Source organism: Bufo bufo, chromosome 2, assembly GCF_905171765.1.
Source record: "Bufo bufo chromosome 2, aBufBuf1.1, whole genome shotgun sequence".
Taxonomy (NCBI): domain Eukaryota; kingdom Metazoa; phylum Chordata; class Amphibia; order Anura; family Bufonidae; genus Bufo; species Bufo bufo.
Window position 1 is genome coordinate 391,444,505 of NC_053390.1, and position 21,532 is coordinate 391,466,036.

General features: G+C 43.9%; 1 protein-coding gene across 1 annotated transcript; it reads right to left on the reverse strand.

The window, feature by feature from the left end:
• Positions 1 to 2,029: 2,029 nt before the first annotated feature.
• On the reverse strand, positions 2,030 to 8,100 carry LOC120991550 (E3 ubiquitin-protein ligase TRIM32-like). Its single transcript, XM_040420339.1, has 3 exons — positions 7,984 to 8,100; positions 6,973 to 7,512; positions 2,030 to 2,752 (listed from the first exon to the last, which is right to left on the reverse strand). The coding sequence occupies exons 2-3, from the start codon at positions 7,504 to 7,506 to the stop codon at positions 2,390 to 2,392; spliced, it is 897 nt and encodes a 298-aa protein (XP_040276273.1). The 5' UTR covers positions 7,507 to 7,512; positions 7,984 to 8,100; the 3' UTR covers positions 2,030 to 2,389.
• Between the last annotated feature and the right edge of the window lie 13,432 nt (positions 8,101 to 21,532).

A 21,532-nucleotide genomic window follows, 5' to 3' on the forward strand; every position in this document is an offset into this window, starting at 1 on the left:
AAATTTGGTGTTAAGGTGGTCTATGAGGGGCCGAATTTTGTGGAGCCGGTCAAAAGCTGGGTGGCCTCTGGGACGAGAGGTGCTGTTGTCGCTAAAGTGTAGGAAACGCAGGATGGTCGCAAATCGTGTCCTGGACATGGCAGCCGAGAACATGGGCATGTGATGAATTGGGTTCGTGGACCAATATGACCGCAATTCAGGTTTTTTTGTCAGGCCCATGTTGAGGAGAAGGCCCAGAAAAGTTTTAAATTTGGAAACTTGGACGGATTTCCACCGGAAAGACTGGGCATAAAAGCTTCCCGGGTTGGCGGCTATAAATTGAGTGGCATACCGATTTGTTTCTGCCACGACTAAGTCCAAGAGCTCCGGAGTCAAGAACAGTTCAAAAAACCCCAGTGCCGATACGATCCGAGCTGTCTCAACCCGAACTCCAGACTGGGCGGTGAAAGGGGGAACTACAGGTGCGGCTGAAGTTGGGGGCTGCCAATCAGGGTTTGCCAGCACCTCAGGGACTCTAGGGGCTCTACGGGCCTGTCTGTGCGGTGGCTGCGACGGGGGAACTAATGCACGTGCCACCGTACCAGCTTCAACTGCCCTTCTGGTGCTCGCCACTTCACCATGTTGTACGGCAGTGCTGGTACTAGGTCCAGGATGGGCTGCGCTGCTGGTGTATGCCTCACCACGTAATCCGACAGCGCCAGCCCCACTCTGCTGCCCTTGAAGCGGATTCTGCGCAACCTGTGGTCTAGCAACACGGGGCCGGGTACGCCTGGTGGTATCAGGGACCTCAACCTCCTTGTCCGAACTTTGGGTCAGACTGCCACTGCTTTCTACAGGTCCGAATTCTGACCCGCTGGATTCGTCAGATGAGGGTTCCCATTCCTCATCCGATAAGGGTCAGAATCCTGTAGGCCTCTTCAGAAGAATACCCCTTATTTGCCATTTGGTCAACTAAATTTAGGGGTATTCCCTGAGACTACCCAAGAAAAAAAGCAAGCCTGTCTTACAAATGGGAGGCTAGCGAAGTACCGGAAGCCGCTGCAATTGATAAAAAATATCAAAACTGATTTTTTTATCGCTGCAGCGCTTGTAAAGTGATTGTGCAGTGATCTGCGGCGGGGCGGGCGTGGGTAAACGCACGTGTGGGTGACCGATCAGGCCTGATCGGGAAAACACTGCGTTTTGGGTGGAGGGCGAACTAAGGTGACACTAATACTATTATAGATCTGACTGTGATCAGTACCAATGCTGATTAGCGATACGCTAATCAGCGAATCAGTGACTGCGGTGCGGTGAGCTGGGCGCTAACCGACGCTAACTACCTAACAAAGGGGCCTAAACTATCCTAAACCTAACCGTCAATACTAGTGGGGAAAAAAAGTGACAGTTTACACTGATCACTTTTTTCCCTTTCACTAGGTGATTGACAGGGGTGATCAAGGGGTGATCAAGGGGTTAATTGGGGTGATGGGGGTGATCTGGGGCTAAGTGTACTGTTTGTGTGTACTCACAGTGATGTGTGCTCCTCTGCTGGGACCAACCGACGAAAAGGCCCAGCAGAGGAGCACAGAAGCCATTTAACACATTATATTTATAAATATAAGGTGTTATATGGCTTGTGATTCGTTTTTTTTGAAAATCATCAGCCTGCCAGCGACGATCATTGGCTGGCAGGCTGATGACGAACTTGTCCTCTAACTTTTGCCGGCCCGCGATGCGCATGTGCGGGCCGGCTGTGAGCGTAATCTCGCGTCTCGCGAGATGACGCACCGGCGCGTCCAGGAGGAATGAATCGACCGCCTCTGGAACGCAATCCTGCGTTAGGCGGTCCGGAGGCAGTTAATGATAAAGTACATGGAAGATGTATACTATATTGGTATTCAGGTTGAATTGCTGTGTCGGAATTTTGCGATAATTAAGTGGGTTTTGTGTTGCAGTTTGGGCACTCTGTCTATAAAAGGTTTGCCATCACTGACCTAACCTGAGTATAGGTCATCAATATACTAGCGCTGCACAACCCCTTTAATAAATTAATCATTCATATCACTGATTACTGTGTGCTATGGATCCCTCCTATTGTCATGTGGATAGAAGAATCCTTCCACCAAGCACCAAAAATCGAAGGTACCATTTTATACAAAAACTGCAAAACCGAGTGTGTAAGCGTACCATAAGACAAGCTAATGAACAGAGGCAGACTCCTTTCAGCCACCTACTGTATTGCATAGCTGACAATACATTAGAATGTCCTCCATGTAATACCATACCTCTCTTGCAGCAGATGTGATATTTCTTCATTCTGGGAATCCTATTTCTATTTCTACTCCTATTTCTATTCACTCTTACCTATTGTTTAGGCATTACATTCTCAGTAGCGGGATTATACGCTTTATAATGCTATGTCCTGTTTATATTTGTACAGTTTCACACTGTGATGGTAGCAATCAGTAACAACTAGAAGGCCGCTCTTTGCTACTGTGATGCCACAGGGACCCTCTAGGTCCTGTGTCACAACTAGAGCGACCAAAGATGAGTCTGGATTAAACATAGTGACGTTGTTCTTGCCTTTATCTGCTACCAGAAAATTGCCATTTACATCCACACAAACTCCAGATGGATTGATAAAATTGAAATGGTTGCCATATGTGGGTCCGATAGTTTTTTTAATTGTACGCTCATTGTCTATAATCTTGAGGCAGCAACCTGTGTGTTGTCCAAACAGTTGTCCTTCTGTCACCAGCAAGTCTTCATCCTACAAGAAAAAAATGTTATATACAGTATGAATATGTGAACTATTACGGATTTCTACAAACTTAGCAGTGTGCATTAAATTATTAATTATTATTAATTTCTGTTGTTCTGCTCTGTTATAGGCCATTTCAGCCAAATGACAAGTCAACAGCTCCTAACAGACCCCACTGACTATGGTTGCATGCATTGGGTTTCCATTAGAAAACCTGTCATTTTTAATGGAATCTACAAAAGAGGCTCCTAATGGATCCTTCAGCTCAGATGTGAACATAGCCTTACATAAAATTTAATTGAAAATGGAAGTCCTTTAATTGTAATCTTCTTTTAAAAACTCACCTGTTTGTTAATTATGATTATTGGTTATTTACTGGTAAGGTATATGTATTTTTATTTTATGCTGTTTCCACTGACCTATTCCTTCTGTTTTAAAGGATCTATGATGCGCTGTGTTATTTGTCACAGGTCCTGACTGATCCCTTTGACTTATAATGGGATTTATCTTTTTTAAGGGCTTTTAACAAGCTGAAGACCTATGCATATTAATCTGCCTATCAATGGAAACAGAACCTAAAAACCACTGATTAAACAATATAAAAAAAATAAAAATAATAATGAATGAAAATATTTAAACTACATGAAAATTTAGACTAGCACATTCATGGTCACAGGTGCATATCCATAAAGCAAGCACACAGAGAACTAATAAAAGCATGGCTTCACAACATTTCACATGCAAACAATAGAGCTGAGAAATAGGGATTATTCTAAACTAAAGTGGTATTATACCTACTATAAATGAAAAAATAGAAGGTCTTTGCGCACATTTTTGATCAAACGTGTGTCGTGCCCATCTACCAGGCGTCAAGGTGGCTTCCGCAAATGGGTACCTAACACTAACAGAAGTGCCTCTCTTGGACTTACCTAAGCCTACAATGTTCAGGGCAGTGTAGGAACCAGACTAAGCAACTCCTATCTACCTGGGGCTTCTGAGCAGAGTATATATGTAGCTGGTTCCTACACTTCCCTGAAAATGGTAGGCTTAGGTAAGTCCAAGAGAGGCAGTATATTAGTGTTAGGGACCCATCTGCGGAAGCCACCTTGACGCCTGGTAGATGGGCCCGACACATGTTTGATCAAAAATGTGCGCTAAGAGCTTCCATTTTTTCATCTATAGTAGGTATAATACCACTTTAATTTAGAATGATCCCCATTTCTCAGCTCTATTGTTTGTATGTGAAATGTTGTGCAGCCATGCTTTTATTAGTTCTAAAAATATTTAAAGAGGATATTCCCTTCTTAGGCCATGTTTTCTTTATTTCTGTTCTGGTCTGTTATAAGAACAAATAAATAAAAAGAATAGAAAATAACTATAACGGAGTCCATCAGGTTTCCATCATGCTGAGCTGTTTTGTTCCATATTTTTGACAGTCTGCATCAGAGGTCCCAAAAGGAGCCACAATGGAGAGGTGAACACAGCCTTAAAAGGGTCTTCTGAGACTCTGATATTGATGATCTATGCTCAGTGAGGGTCTTACCTTCGGGAGTCTCAGAGGGGTCTCAGGTCCCCTTACAGCAATGCCAATGCTTTCAATGGCTGCTTCATTGTCTAATAGGAACAGCAGTTATTTTATCTTCTTACTAGTGTTTGAATAATTTTATTTTTAATTTGAGAACATTTAAATGGAGGTAATGTTTTTTTTTTTATCATTTGTGAAATATGCCACATTTTGTATAATTACACAATATCACAGTTTTTTGCTGCCCATCCCAAGTATGATCTGTGCCTTAAAAACAACATTTTCAGCGAAGTTAGAAAAGCCACACAGAGAAGATGGTACACTAGACATGCTTTAACAAGTCTTCCATCTATCAAGTAAGGACTGGTACAAACAACAGAAAACTTCAAACACTTTTAACATATCAGTTTGCCAACGCCCTAGACAAATCATGCAGGAGATATGCTAAACTTACAAGAACAGATTTTGTGATGCTTCCCATCAAACAGTGCCGCAAGCCCAGGAGGAGCGGAGTGGAGAATGGGTGTGGTAGTGGCTCTGGCAGTGACAATGTTTCACAAAAATCACAGTGGAAATCCTCACACTGATGCCCCCCTAGGGCCAGGCAGTGACAGGAGGGCACACCCTGCTGTTGGGGTTGCCCTTAGTGTTAAACGTTGTTCATGGGTGGTAGGAGATATAGATGCAGCAGCCGTCAAATGGTGCTGGAATCAGTAACCAGTGCAGTGTAACACATAATTAAGTCTCTTTTTACTAAAGTGCAGGATAGGAGTAGTAGCACACCCAACCATTTCAAGGCATCGTTCCAAACTGTTTGCAGTGCAAATCTTCCCCGATAGCAATCTATGGATAACAACAACGATGGGAGTTGTGGTACTTCTTCCCTCTATCTTTCTCTCCAAAGTCTTTCTCTGCTGAATCTAAGGCTGGCAATAAGGTTCTTGAGAAACTTGTCTGTAATTCCCAGGCTGAGGATTAAGAGACGGCTGGCCAGGCCGTGTCAAAATGTGGAGGGGTGTATTAGCAATGTTCCTCTCACTGCAGTAAAGTCTCTGACAGCCTTAAACGAACACAGTATCTTATTAACTGACTTCAGTGCACGACCTTGCAGATTCTGGACCTTCTATTTCTTCCTTTGCTATCTCTCACTGAGTACTGTAGAATAGAGATGGCTTTCTTGCCATAAATCTAGTCTGACTAGTCTGCTCAGTAGGAAGTGCTTGCATCTTCTTTCTATAAGCTAGACTCAAACTCCACTGAACTAGGGGCAGACGTAAGTCCATCTACAAGTATGCCAGAAGGGGCAGAGTAAGGATGTCATGTTACAGGGGTCAGGAAAACCCTTGAACATATCACAAGCGTACACAGAACAGACAACAAGTTCCAGAGAAAGCCAAAAAACGAATGTTTTATTAAACAAAACGAAACAAAAAATCAGAAGAAACCAGGCCAGAAAGGAACTGCAAATAAGATGGACAGCGATTTTCGTAGCTGAGCAAGCTGTATGGATCATGCAGATCAGAGGCAGAAGTCACATGTGACCCTGGCCTTATTGTCAAGGTCTAGTATTAGAAACTATCCTAAGACTCCCCATCAAACACACACAGATTATATTCTCTTGCAACCTCTCTCAGATGTCATACAACAGCTAAGAAGCGTGAGAGTGGGAAGACATGGGCTAAAATCAAGATTTTTTTAAAACAACCTAGCCACTATTTATTTTAGCTACACAGCAACATAGCCTACATTTACTATGGTTATTGCGCCTCCTTTTTGGCGGTAATCAATTTAGACAATTTTATTATTGATTTAATCCAAAATAATGGTCTAAAGTGAGCAAACTAAAGGGGAGATTTATAAACCGCTTATGCCAGAAAACTGGCATAAAAAGTTGCAAACTGCAAGATTGCGACTTCTGAAATGCTATTTGCACTTCATTTTTGCACAGATGCTGTTTCTATGTCACCCTCATCACTTTCAGAAAAGGGGGAGATTTTGTTCTAGGTGCACTGACTGGTGATGCCATTCATTTTATAATGTCGCATGGAAACAAAGAGGGTATCAAGACTGGCTTAAAAATGCCTGTCTTGATAATTTTCCCCCTAAGAGTTGGCTTAAAAAAGAAATGTCTATCTTCTAGCAAGATCCTAATTTATCACACAGCATACACAGTGATAACATTGGCACATCTAGTGACTGTGGGATCTAAGTGTATACTGTTTATTACATTGCATTTTTAAATATGTCAGTGTGTTGAGGTGGGCTACCATGCACACTTTTTTTTGTCAAGACTAAATTCAAACAGGAAGACAAGTAAAAATCTTTCCTTTATACTTCTTCCTTTATGATCTAATTTTAGAAGAAAAAGTTTTTTAATTATCATGCCCAGAAACTTGCTATTGTGGTACAGAAAGACCGATAAACTGGGCCCAAACTACAAAAACATCCATGCCCTCGTAGAACGGGATATGAGAAATTGTAGTGTTATAATACTATGCCCACAAAGATCAGCTGAAGTTCACAAAATTAAATAAAATTCCTTAAAAAGGTTTTACGGTATTAGTTAAATTATACTTAATCACTTTATGTTTCAATTCCTCAGCATTATCAAATACAGGTTGCCAGGCATACTGTTATATTAATGTCAACCATGTTATCTATATCTCAAATCATTTACAAATGAAGTATGGCATCATACATGTACCTTATTAACGGCAATATGCTCTGGCCTTTGAAGACCTTCCACAACATTGGTTTTCACAACAGCATTCATTCTCCAATCCACTCCAACAATGTGAACTTTTCCCCCATCAGTCCAATCTGTCACAGCGATGCTGTTGGAGTTTAGTATAGCCAGCCCATAGGAATGTTTCCAATCTGTCTTAGAGGACTTCAAGAGATGGATCATTTCTCCTTCCTTAGAAAAAACTTTTATACCCTTATATCCATTGGACACCAGTAGAAGACCTTCTTCTGTACACACTACATCTCCAAGGCAGTTGCTTGTTTCGGGGCCATATATAAAAGTCTGCTTGTGTTGACCTTCAGGAGAGAAGATCTGAATTTTTTGATTGCCACTGTCTTTGATGGCAAGATCACCATCTAAAGTAATTGTCACACTGGTCGGCCAAATAAATTTTCCATCCTCAGAGCCATAACCTCCTAGCCCCTCAACTAAACTGTTGTAGTAAATTCTTTGTATTCCTGAAAGCTTCCAATCCTTATTGAAATCATGCATGGCCTTCTAGAATAAAAATGAATGCATTTTATGAACATTAGCATGAAAAGTTCAAATGCATAACCAATAATTCTGCTTCCTCGCTCTCTCACATGGTATCATTGAAAGTGCAATTCAAAGTATAAAAATCTAAAAGAGGCTATTGCTAGAAGGTATACAAAAAAGCAGGAGAAACATTTCATACCTCTTCCTCATCCAGCTCCTGCAAATAGTAAGAATCTAACATAGTTTAAACTCAGCTTCCTTAGGGACAGCATGAAGAAACACAAGAGAATGCAAATATTAAAAACAGCAAAAACAAGGCGAAAACTGTACAACGCTGTAAAATTTTTTTGCATCTGATAATGTAGAACTTGTATGGTAGTTCTAAACTTAACCTCAAATGTTGTAGCCGCGCACTCAGCTACATTGTGCATGCCTCTACATAATGAACTTTAGCAGATTTTATTTTTAAGCTACAAACAATTACTTGCTCACCTATTGTGCTGATAACTCCCCAATAGACAGAGGCCAGTGAAGCAGTTGGGAATGAGAGGGCTCCTGCAGTATCTCTCCTTGATCGTAATGCAGTTACCGTGGAGCAATGCCTCAGAGAATGGCCCTGCACGGTGCTGATACACTTCAGACTATCTCATTTGTTCAGCTCGGATATATTTCACACTCCCTGCTGACAGTGTAACAACTTGTTTGTGTTATGCTCAGGTCATGGTTCCCTGGAAACTCACAATGTTGTATTGAATATGGAATTATTGGCCACTCTTTCTGGGTGACGTTTGCAGTAAATAATACTACAGTACACCCGAGACAGGAGGGTGTTGGTTTGTTACCATGTGCTGAGTGTATAATACTGCAGAAATACAGCATAGTCTAATAAATTTGGAGATTTACTGTATACGTACAGCACCTTCAGTTCCATCAAGTACCATCTTGCAACAGACCAAAGCTGGCCCTACACTTTAGAGGGTGCACCGCACTTGCACAGCCACAGCTCCCATTTCTGTGAGCCAGCTCTTGGCTATTTTTGGCGGCCCTATAGAAATGATTGGAGGGCGGTGCACCCTCTGTGACTTTCAAGGCTCCGTTTACAAAATAGGTGCGGGTCCCAGAAGTGGGACCCACCCCCTATCAGACAATGGAGGCGTATCCTTGTGATATGCCCCCACTGTCTGAGATGGGAGTACACCTTTAAAGAACCTGCTGCATATGTGGACCAAACTTTGGTAGTCTGTTCTGGCAGAAGAGTTTACTGTATCTGGCATATCCTGATACAGCCACATACTGCTGGATCCCATTGACTATAACTGTATTCCACAAGGATCCGACAGTTTTTTTTTAATAAATCCTGACTTTCAGCTGGATAAAACTACTGTGTGCAGCAGTATTTTTCCAGCTAAAAGGGAGCATTTGTGTGGGAAACTGGCAGATCCCAGTTGGGGCCGTTTTGTAGACACAAGGTGGACCTACAGAGTATTAGGCATGCAGTTTAATGTAATGGCTGATTGGTGTATATAGACATATACAAATATATTTACATATTAAAAAATGTTCAGCAGCATCTAATACAAAAAGTATTCTGATTATATCATATGCATTAGTTTTATTCAACAACATAGGTAATCCTTTGGTCAAAATGATTTTGCCAAGACACAGCCTATTGCCTGCATGCTGTTCAAATGTACGTACGATGTAGACAATCACATTTTGGATTTACTTCTTAGTGTTTTACTCTGTTTCAAAGTTGTAATATAAATAGAAGTGCAGTTTCACATTGATTTCACATACACTTTAAAACAAATTGTCTGTCATTCACTTTGCTTTCTCTGTCTGGTTGACCCCCATTGGACATATATATTTAGAATACTTAAGGGGGTTATCCGAGACTAAAAAATTTACCCCAGATGCCCAGGCCCCTCACACTGAATATACTTACCTGGCTCTCCGCGCCGCTCCTGGTCCCCGCACTGCTGCTGCTTCTCCCAGTGCGGGGATGAAAACATCCGGTGTCAGGGGGGGGGAAAGCAGCCAATGGCAGGTGTCACCTGCAATGTTAGGGATGCTCGTCCCCGTCACCGCCTGCCATTGGCTGCTCTCCCCCCCCCTCCCCCGGCACCGGATGTTTTTATCTGCGCACGGGGAGAAGCAGCAGCGGCGGTGCAGGGACTGGGAGCGGGGAGCCATGTAAGTAGATTCAGTGTGAGGGGCACAGGCGTATGGGGGACATTTTTTTGTCTCGGATAACCCCTTGAAACATAAGTGGTGTTTCTGCTAAAATTATACATTATAACTTTTTGATTCAGTTGCCTCACTCTATATTGTCACTACCATTAAGGTAACAAGAAGCCTAATAAATCATGTTGCAGGTGTAGGAAGAAAGAAGACTGTACATGAGCTGCTATCCGAGTATTGCAGTGACATTGGGTAGTGAGCAGCCATAGGCTTTAAATCATTCTTGACAAGTGGCATATGGCCAGCGCTATACCAGATTGTTTTGGTCCATTAACCAAAATGAAGAAGTGGGTTATACATGGCTGAATAGATAAGAAGTAGATAAATAGACACTACTTAGATGGATCACATTTGAAAAGCTACTCTAGGTATCTGGTGGCACCTCCCATCAGTCATTGGGTTTCTTCTGGTGAGATCATCTGACATTTCGTACTTGCATAAATAATGACAGATGATAGTTCCTAGAAACTATTAAGCTTTAATGCATGATTGTTTAAGTATCTAGCCATTAGATATTGAAATGTTTTGTTCTTGCAAAGGTCTTATTAGAATTTATCTATCTATGCATCTATGATAATAATCATTTTTAAATAACACCAATTGCATAGATGAGAAGTACAAGTGCATGCAGCATAGGTGGTTACTGTTGGATGAAGTGATCAAGTAAGGAATAATGAAGACGAGAGGAAATGGAGAAGAGTTAAATAGGGCAAAGAGATTAGGGCGGCTGAGACTACTTAAAGAGGACCTTTTATTGGTCCAATCATTGTAAGATAATTATCAGGCTGTGTAGAGCGGCGCCCAGGGATCTCACTGCACTTACTATTATGTCTGGGCGCCGCTCCGTTCGCCTGCTGTGTCCTCCGGTATCTTCACTGAATTGGTTCTACTAGGCGGAGTCTGCCCTGTTTCACCCTGGGAGTTCCTTCTTCCAGGCTGTAGCGCTGTTCCAATCGAAGCGCAGAGCTGACAGCCTGGGAGAAAAAACTCCCAGGCTGTGAGAGTTGGGGTACATGGGGTTGCTAGAGCACTACACAGGTATTTTGTCTATGGCTCTACAGTGAACTATTTAGCTTTAGCTATCCATGTACTCTGTTATATTTGCACCTTGCACTTTATATGTATATCTTGGTTACCATATATGATACCCTTACTTAGCTTCTGTAGTTTTGCCTGACTATATGTATTTTTGATATCCTGCTTGGCCCACGTGTGCTATACTTATACACCCATTGTCTGTATCCATTTGCCATTCTAGGTGTTAGTTGTGCTCCGGGTTATCTTGTGTGCTCGTTTTACCACCATCTACTGTTTTCTATGTGCTTTTATTGTGATTTGTCTCATATGGAGACGCTAATAAAATTTATACATTTATAATACTACTGAGTGCGAGCCCCATTTTTCTCCCTTTGGCGTACTACCATACGTGCTGGCTCTGCACGGGTACTCACTTCTGTGAGTCATTTATTATTGGTGCTCACTGCGATTGGACAGCTCTACAGCCTGGGAGAAGGAACGCTCAGGGTGAAACAGGGCAGACTCCGCCTAGTAGAACCAATTCAGTGAAGATACCGGAGGACACAGCAGGCGAACGGAGCGGTTCCCAGGGATAATAGTAAGTGCAGTGAGATCCCTGGACGCCGCTCTATGTAGCCTGATAATTATCTTACAATGTTTGGACCGATGAAAGGTCCTCTTTAATTCTGTGAATCTGTGAGTATTAATCTGATTGTCTGGAATAGCACATTCTAGAGAACTGGTGCAACTTGAGAGAAGTCTTGAAGATGGGAGTAGGAGATTCATATATAATGGAGCATGTTAAACTTCTCAACATTGAAATTACAAGACCAAGAAGGACAAGCTGTAAGGTTATGCAAATAGTGGAAGTGGCAGGTGACTGTCATGACTGAGAGTGGGGCAAACCCTCAACTGTGCGATGTTATAGGAATAGGGAAGCTGCTAGGCCAGGAAAACAGAATCAGGGAGCAGGTCACCTCCTAAAGTGTCCCTAACTCTGACCCTGACTCCTAACCGTATGAGCCAACCCAGAAGGTAGGAGGGCTCATACTCAGGAACTTCGGGTCCCTACTAGTCCTCAGAGAATCCCTGGACTAGGAGCTGGGTAAGACGACCTGTTCCTCCTAGACACGGACGAACAGGAGTCTAAACTGGCCAAGCTGCAAGGAAAGGGAAACATATACAATATATGGATATGGCAGGTGAGTGAAACCACTTCCACACCTACCTGCCACAGACACACTGACTGGAACCCGTGCTCAAATGCTGATGTCCACACCAAACATAGAGGGAGACAGCACACACACATTAAACACACAGGAACCAGATCCATAGCTGCAATAAGGTAAAACACCACACAAACATACGCTTAACATCAATACATGTTTTATGACCACAAGGGTGGCCCTCACTGGACAGATGGTAAAAGACCAGGCGGATGACTCCAGCATAAGGCATGGCTGGACTACCCCCCAGCTACAGGAATGCAGCAGAGGCTAAATAGCCCAAGTAGCCACACCCACACACACAAACTAGGAAAGGAGTTAACCCTTCCAACACCAGACAAGGTAAGTGTCACTTAAAGGGGAAATGCACACATAACATAAATCCCGTGCACATAGAAAGTGAACACATACATACATATGTTGCCAGATGCAACCGCATGCCTTGACAGCGAGCCGCCTAGCAACCAGCTCAGGCTGCTACACTGCCAAACCTCATTATGTTGCCAGCGGCAACCACACGTGAGACAAACTTAAAAACTGTCCTCACCTGCGATAGACAACAAGCAGACCGCTGGCAACTGCATGCGACACAAAGAGTCACAACCATAGGCCGTGACAGTGTCGCTAAGAGCATAAAAGCCAGACTGAAAAGTTTTTTAGCCACATGAAACCTCAAAAATTGGACCAAGTCATGTCGGATGATTGTGCAATGTCTTCTGTTCGTTAGAGTGCCAGTTATTGCCACTTGTCGCAAAGTGAGAGGGAAAGAATCCTTGAACGGTGAAACCTTGTTTTATCACTTAGGCAGATCACCACGTACCTAGGCTGAGATGTCAGCACTGTTTATCATTGAGTGTCCCTTTGGTTTGGAGAACAATTACAAAATGGAATGACAGCACAATCCATCTGCATGGATGGATTGTCTGATTAGAAGAATGGTGCAAAGTAATCCATTGTGTACTGCAAATAAAATTGGACATCACATCCCAGGCCTAGGGCAGCAAATAGTGTCTACACAAACATCAGAAGGCATTTGCATGACTTTGGACTATAAGCCAGATGTCCAGCAACAGGTGTTCCATTGACCTCATGCCAACGTTTTACAAATCTATCATGGTACACAGCAAGATGGCAATGGAGGCTGGAATGGGGTTTATCCTCTTCAGCAATGAGTCTCAAATGCAATAATAGCCGGAGACTGGTTTGGGGACTCCATGGGCAATGCCATGGAGAGTCCTTCACAAGTGAAAATCACACTGGTCCTACTCCCAAAATTATGGTGTACAGTATCCAGACCCCCTTATTCTTCATTTGGAGTACACTAACGTCTCGGTGTTACATTGATTTGGTCATGGAACCAGTGGTACTGTCACGGATGATGTTGCAGAAAGCTGGAACTTATAAATAAACATCCGACTGGCTTGATCCCAAACTAAGGAGCCTATGGGTGAGCCCTATAAAACCCCTAGAGCTCTCCCTGACTGCTATGCCCATGCAAAGGTCTCTATGGTAGACGACTGCATGCCCACGTACCTAGACTGTGTGACACCTGAAAACCCTATAATAGTGAGGGGACACGACCACCGGCTCCCTGCACTTAATACGGACGGAGTCAGGGTCACCTAGAATCAAGCCAGCAAGGAAACACAAATAAAGGAAAAAGACTTATCTGAGGAATCAGCAGTAGCAGCCTCCAGCAGTGAACAACTCATCCAGGAAGAAGTATAAACCGCAAAGTGAGGCAGTATGGGAGGGAATATAAAGGGAGACAATTAGTATAAATAGGTGACAGCTGAGAGAAGGAAAGGAGATAGCAAAGTGAAACCAAAACAAAGAACGTCATGCAAGAGGTAGAGAAGAACGTCTAACAGACCTTCTCACAGAACTGGTGGTGACAGGTACAGCCATTTCTCCAAAGACTCCCAGGAGCCATGTTTCAACAGGATTCCAGGCCGCATGTTGCTCATGTCGCTCTGAACAGTCTGCAGGGCCTTTATGTGCTACTGTGTCCTACTGTATTTCCAGACTTGTCTCCCTTCGAGAACATCTGGGATGTCATTGGTGGGCAATTGAAAATGGCACTGCCACTAGCGGATCTTGATGATTTGCAAGTGCAGTGTCCTGAAACACACTGCTTAAAGGGGTTATCCCACTTCGCATTTTCATACTTACCTACTGCCAGTGCGCCGTTCACTTCCTGGATTCTGGCTGGGGGCGGGCTTCATCTTGATTGAAGTCCTCTCCTGGCCGCGCCGCGCGCTGGACTGAATGCGCATGCCGCCGCGCATGCGCCATGGTGACTTATTCCTGGCCAGTATAGTACAGAGCCGGCGTGAGTGCTGGCCAGGAAGAAGTCACCATCGCGCATGCGCGGCGGCGTGCACGTTCAGGACAGCGAGTGGCCTGGCCTCGAGAAAAGAAGGAGTCTTCTGCGCAACCGCGGCCACCGGTATTCCGGAGAAGAGTGGTGGCCGTAACCAGGGGAAACCGAATGACAACAATGAGGTAAGTGGGGATTAATTTTCTCCTAAACAGTGGGAATTGGTTAATCAAATATATTTACAAAAATTATCACTGTCAAATCATTAACAGATTTAACTGTGATCATTATGATGGGATAACCCCTTTAATGTTGTGATTGTGTTTTATGTAAACTGTCCTTGTAAAGATGTTCTCATAAAGTTGCATAGGGAGTGGGAGGTTCTAACCTGCCTCCCAGGGCTAACTCCACCCTACACTGTGTGTGTTCAGAAAGCAGGAAGAAAAAAGTCTGTGTGTGATACCTGAGGACAACCTGCACCTCAGCTTCCATCTTGGAGGGTTACAAAACCTCCATAGTTAATTTTATGTACCATCCCATAGAAGGAAAAAGATCACAGTATCTCCAGACAACTCAGAGAAGTAATGAAGATATTGAAAAAGTCCTGTATGTGACTCCAGCCTCCTTTGCATTAGGTGGAGAGATCTCAAGCTATCAGCTACCCACCATACTTAAAGACAAAAGGATCATTTGTCTGAATATAGCATTCCTATAAAAGGAAACTGAAGTATAGGATTATACAGTACAATAAAAACAGCATTAACCTCCAAGTTGGAGCATTAAGAGAGAGAAAGATTGATTGTCATCAAGGACTATTCCCCCATGCAACTTCTGAGAACTAATGGGAATCCTTGTAAATGCTGCTCTGATGTAAATGACTTTTCATACATTGATAACCTGTGGATCAGCTTCAGTAAAATACAAGGAGTTTATTTAAAATTTTAGTCTCTTTATTCCATATCATCTTAACTACTACTCTCAACATTTGCACCTAACGGTGCTGGAGTCAAAAACCAGGGGCCCAGCCACAATGACCCTAAACATCACCACCATCAAGGGCACCTCAACCAACATCTGGCTGGTGTTCCCTGCAAAAGAGAGTGCCCCAGAAGATCTCGTGGTGTCTTCCCATCCACTACACTGCCGGCCCAAGGGACAACCGTGAGTACTACTATCCTCGGCACCTCATTCACTAGTACGCTCTCACGCCCGCATCATCCTAAGGCCTCTTTCACACTTGCGTTGTCCGGATCCGGCGTGTACTCCACTTGCCGGAATTACACGCCGGATCCGGAAAAACGCAAGTGTACTGAAAGCATTTGAAGACGGATCCGTCAGTGTTACTATGGCAGCCAGGACACTATTAAAGTCCTGGTTGCCATAGTAGGAGCAGGGAGCGGGGGAGCGGTATACTTACAGTCCGTGCGGCTCCCGGGGCACTCCAGAATGATGTCAGAGCGCTCCATGCGCATGGATGACGTGCAATGCGATCACGTGATCCATGCGCTTGGGGCGCCCTGACGTCACTCTGGAGCGCCCCGGGAGCCGCACGGACGGTAAGTATGCTGCTCCCCGCTACACTTTACCATGGCTGCCAGGACTTTAGCGTCCCGGCAGCCATGGTAACCATTCAGAAAAAGCTAAACGTCGGATCCGGCAATGCGCCGAAACGACGTTTAGCTTAAGGCCGGATCCGGATCAATGCCTTTCAATGGGCATTAATTCCGGACCTGGCCTTGCGGCAAGTCTTCAGGATTTTTGGCCGGAGCAAAAAGCGCAGCATGCTGCGGTATTTTCTCCGGCCAAAAAACATTCCGTTCCGGAACTGAAGACATCCTGATGCATCCTGAACGGATTTCTCTCCATTCAGAATGCATTAGGATAAAACTGATCAGGATTCTTCCGGCATAGAGCCCCGACGACGGAACTCTATGCCGGAAGAAAAGAACGCAAGTGTGAAAGAGCCCTTAGGGAGCCCTGGCACGCTGCACAAGCTCAAGTGCATTTAGTGTGACAAAACATTCCTCAGACAACCATTAATACCTGACTGATAGCATACCAATGTGTTTAAGTGTATTTCTGTGCTTGGTGCTCATACTCAATACTAAATAAATCAAGATGTTTGAATAATTTGTTTCCTTTTTTATCATTTGCATATCATTAGTATGTCTATCGCTCCTGTGATTTCCATAATTTCACAACTTTTCCTTCTTGGTGTTGCAATTTCAATGTTGAGGAGTGTATTTTGTTGGCACAAGGTATTGGTAGAATAGTAGAGATGAAGAAAGAGATATTGGGTGATATTGGGAGTGCTCTGTCCAGTAGGTGAGAGTGAGAAGTTGTGTAAATTGTATTCTGAGGGTGGATACACAACTAGTGAATTGTGAAGGTGTCAGTATAGCTATTGGACAGATAGGTGAGCCTGGTTGCTGCTTTCAGGACAGATTGGACAGCAAAGAGTTTAGTGAGACGAAGACTGATTACTAGTAATGAGTTATAATAATCATGAGGAGAATGAATAGAGCAACAATAAAATGTCAGGCGGGGGAGCAGCCTGCCGGATTCGTGCTGCCTCTAGTGCACCATGCCGCCGGAAGTCCGCTCCGGCCCCATTCACTATAATGGGGGCGGGCCAGAGGTCCGGCCGCAGCACGGCAAACATGCCGAGAGAAGGCCGGAATAAAACTACGACATGATAGTGTGAAAGTAGCCTTAAACGGGAAAATCATATTACTTTTTAACTTGGTACTCAGGAAGCATTATTACTTTTTTTTGGAAGGGGAAAATTTTTAGTGGGCACCCAGTATCTTGAGACCAGCTTAAAACAGATGACTGAGAAATGTCAGAATCGTGAATATCCTGTAACTTTATTGGAGAGAACTAGGAGGAGAATTGAGAATATCACGGTATTCCCTAATATTCCATGTGTGAGGAACAACAACAACAATATTATCCAATTTATTACCGCTTATAATACTCTAGTAATAGGATAGCCAAAATTGTCCAGGGGAACTTGAATTTTATGGAAACGACTAATGATCTGGGGATCCACTTCAGCCACATGAGGTCTAGCATTGTCTTGCATTAGGAGGAACCCAGGGCCAACCGCACCAGCATATGGTCTCACAAGGGGTCTGAGGATCTCATCTCGGTACCTAATGGCAGTCAGGCTACCTCTGGCGAGCACATGGAGGGCTGTGCGGCCCTCCAAAGAAATGCCACCCACACCATTACTGACCCAATGCCAAACCGGTCAGGCTGGAGGATGTTGCAGGCAGCAGAACTTTCTCCACGGCGTCTCCAGACTCTGTCACGTCTGTCACATGTGCTCAGTGTGAACCTGCTTTCATCTGTGAAGGGCACAGGGCGCCAGTGGCGAATTTGCCAATCTTGGTGTTCTCTGGCAAATGCCAAACGTCCTGCACGGTGTTGGGCTGTAAGCCCAACCCCCACCTGTGGACGTTGGGCTCTCATATCACCCTCATGGAGTCTGTTTCTGACCGTTTGAGCAGACACATGCACATTTGTGGCCTGCTGGAGGTCATTTTGCAGGGCTCTGGCAGTGCTCCTCCTGTTCCTCCTTGCACAAAGGCGGAGGTAGCGGTCCTGCTGCTGGGTTGTTGCCCTCCTACGGCCTCCTCCACGTCTCCTGATGTACTGGCCTGTCTCCTGGTAGCGCCTCCATGCTCTGGACACTACGCTGACAGACACAGCAAACCTTCTTGCCACAGCTCGCATTGATGTGCCATCCTGGAAAAGCTGCACTACCTGAGCCACTTGTGTGGGTTGTAGACTCCGTCTCATGCTACCACTAGAGAGAAAGCACCGCCAGCATTCAAAAGTGACCAAAACATCAGCCAGGAAGCATAGGAACTGAGAAGTTGTCTGTGGTCACCATCTGCAGAACCACTCCTTTATTGGGGGTGTCTTGCTAATTGCCTATAATCTCCACCTGTTGTCTATCCCATTTGCACAACAGCATGTTAAATTGATTGTCACTCAGTGTTGCTTCCTAAGTGGACAGTTTGATTTCACAGAAGTGTGATTGACTTGGAGTTACATTGTGTTGTTTAAGTGTTCCCTTTATTTTTTTGAGCAGTGTATATATATAATCCTGTAAAATGGAAACATTTTCCTTGTCTTGACTGCAGTCACTGCAATAACTTGACTAGAGGAAATACATTTGCACTTCCACATACTGGAAACAATACAAGATCAGGGGTAGGTACACCTGTCGGACTAATTTTGTAATGTATCTCAATTCTCATCCACTGCCCATGTAGTCTGTATTATGTAGGAGAGATGACTAATGACTGTCAGGTGAGGTTGAATAACCATACGTCATAGATTAGAGAGAAGGATGGGCTTCCATGTTTCAAATATTTTGTTGAATGTGGACATACATTAGTCTAACTAATGCATGAACTAAGATTCAGGATAATTGACTTGGTCCCTCCATTGTATAGGGAGGATGATTGGAATAAGCTTTTAGAAACAAAGGGAACTATGGTGGATTAAGAAATTGGGCTCTTAAAGCTCTAGAGGTGGATTTTTGCCTTATACTATTTTTGTAATAAGATTCTCTATGACTGTTGATAGATAAGGGGGGGCGAGGGGACATCCTCTGCGTCCGGAGGAAAGAAGGTTTGTACACAAACATAGTAGAGGATTCTTTACGGTAAGAGCAGTGAGACTATGGAACTCTCTGCCTGAGGAGGTGGTGATAGTGAGTACAATAAAGGAATTCAAGAGGGGCCTGGATGTATTTCTGGAGTGTAATAATATTACAGGCTATAGCTACTAGAGAGGGGTCGTTGATCCAGGGAGTTATTCTGATTGCCTGATTGGAGTCGAGAAGGATTTTTTATTCCCCTAAAATGAGGAAAATTGGCTTCTACCTCACAGTTTTTTTTTTCTGCCTTCCTCTGGATCAACTTGCAGGATAACAGGCTGAACTAGATAGACAGATGTCTTTTTTTCTGCCTTATAAACCATGTCACTATGTTACTATATAAGGTGTCTGTGCCCAGGAGATTGGGTCTTGATATATCCTAGATAAGTGTATGCAGTTATTTAAATGTTTTAACATTTTCCTTTTTCTCTTTATTTTTAGATCCATAATGATGTGGTGCACATGCCGGATGAAACTTTTATGATGCCTTCTTCACTAAGCTAAAAGCTGACATGCAGGTCACTTAGCTTAGCGGCGCAGGCAGAAGCAGGAGCCCGCTCTGCTCAGCTAATCCTGGCATAGCACGTGGTTACAGGGTACCCATGTGCTATGCCAGCATTTAGTCACCCTCATGGGGCACAGGCAGGAGATGCAATGTGTGCTCCTGCCCGTACTCAATACCTTTTGCAATGTATCTTATTAATGCATGATTAGGGATATTTTTCGTAAAAGTTCAGTTACTCTTTAACAATATCGACAATCGCTGTCAAATTAGGGTGAATCACCAGTAGTAAGGTCCCTCAGGATCAGTTTGCAAAAGGGGTGAAGATAAATATTAGGCAAGAAAAGCTAAAAATGTGCTGGAGCGCAGTACCGAGGGGTGTTCACTTTTTAGGTGCCACAGATCCCAGGTATTTAAAAGTAGCAGTACAAACTGGGTTACCAGTGTCAGTGGCCCCCAGTGTTCCAATTATACAGACCCATGATATGGCACAGGTTTACGTCACATCATGGGGTGCAAGGTTGCACCAATTAATAAAGGTATATGGTGGTGATTAACATGAATCGAGGTACCTAGATCTTTTTGGGGGGTCAGGGTCCCAACAAAGAAAAGCAATCGATCCTGGAGGATATATGACAAAGTCAGGAACCAGAAGGACAAAGCTATAGACAGGAAGCAAAGGTATTTTCTTTCTACAGCAAAGGAGACAAATAATAATTCTCATTATTAATTTACAGCTGTAGTTGCAGTACTAGATGAATTAGCACTAATAACAGCTAAGTTTTAACCCTTATTACACTATGCACTTTTCTATGCTCGATTGGACTCAATCATGCATAGACCTGACACCATTGAGACCTGGATCTATTGTTGTGCAAATCATGTCTATACATTATGTATGTTATTACTCTTTCGTTAATTTTCACTTTGATAATCTTGTCACTTGTTAACCCTTAATTATGTACGTATGTATGTATATAAAGCCACACATGGCACCACCTCATTGCCTTGGGAATAAATGGGTCAATCACCCATTCATTACATTTGGAGTGCTGCTTCATTTTTGTATTTAAGATCTTTTAGTGGACTACTGCCTATTGACCCACACCCAAGTATCACGGTTTTGAAGTTTTTATGTATTGCTAAATATACTGACTCTGAGTAAAGGACCAGTCCAGGACGTCCACTTCTCAATAGCCCTGATTATTGCACATCTTGGGCTGGATCTTTTGTCTGTGATGACAGACAATGGCAGATTACAATAGGGGTGTTCGAGTCGGCAGCCCGAGGTCCAGCATCGCATACTGCGGTGGAGCACAGGAGCGCATAGTTCCCTGCCCCGCCGCCAATCACCGCCTAGTAGGCCTGAGGCCTATGAAGTAGTGAAATCCCGATGCAGGCGGGCGTGATGACGTTATCGCTTGCCTGTACCGGGACGCAGCACTTTGACGTGTGCGCACCTGCCTCATCGGCACCGGCCCGTACCATCTGCGAGCAAGTACCTGGCCCTGGGCATAGATGAGTATTTAGCTTTTAGTTTTTATTTTATTTTATGTGCCTACTTTGGGGGACATGGGGGGGACACAGGAGGACATATTAGTGAAGAGACATCGAGTACATTACCATATTGGGGCTGGCTGTATGGGGACAAATTACTATGTGGGGGGAAATTATTATGTGGGGGCAAATTATTATGAGAGGGATTACTATGTGGGGGCAAATTACTATATGGGGCAGTATGGGGAAAATTACTATGTGGGGTCAGTGTGGGGGAAATTACTATGTGGGGGAAAATTACTATATGGGGCATTGTGGGGGAAATTACTATGTGGGGGACAGTGTGGGCGAAATTACTATGTGGGGGCAGTGTGGGCGAAATTATTGTGTGGGGGCAGTGTGGGGGAAATTTCTATGTGGGGGAAGTGTGGGGCAAATTACTATGTGTGCGAAATTACTGTGTGGGGGCAAACTACTATATGGGGCAGTGTGGGGGAAATTACTATGTGGGGGCAGTGTGGGGGAAATTACTATATGGAGGCAGCGTGGGGGGCGTTGCTATTGGG

Coding starts and splice junctions, on each gene's coding strand:
- LOC120991550 (XM_040420339.1), bottom strand. CDS start 7,506: ATGCATGATTTCAATAAGGATTGGAAGCTTTCAGGAATACAAAGAATT. Junction 2,753..6,972: donor AGCATATTGCCGTTAATAAG/GTACATGTATGA, acceptor TTTTTCTTGTAG/GATGAAGACTTGCTGGTGAC.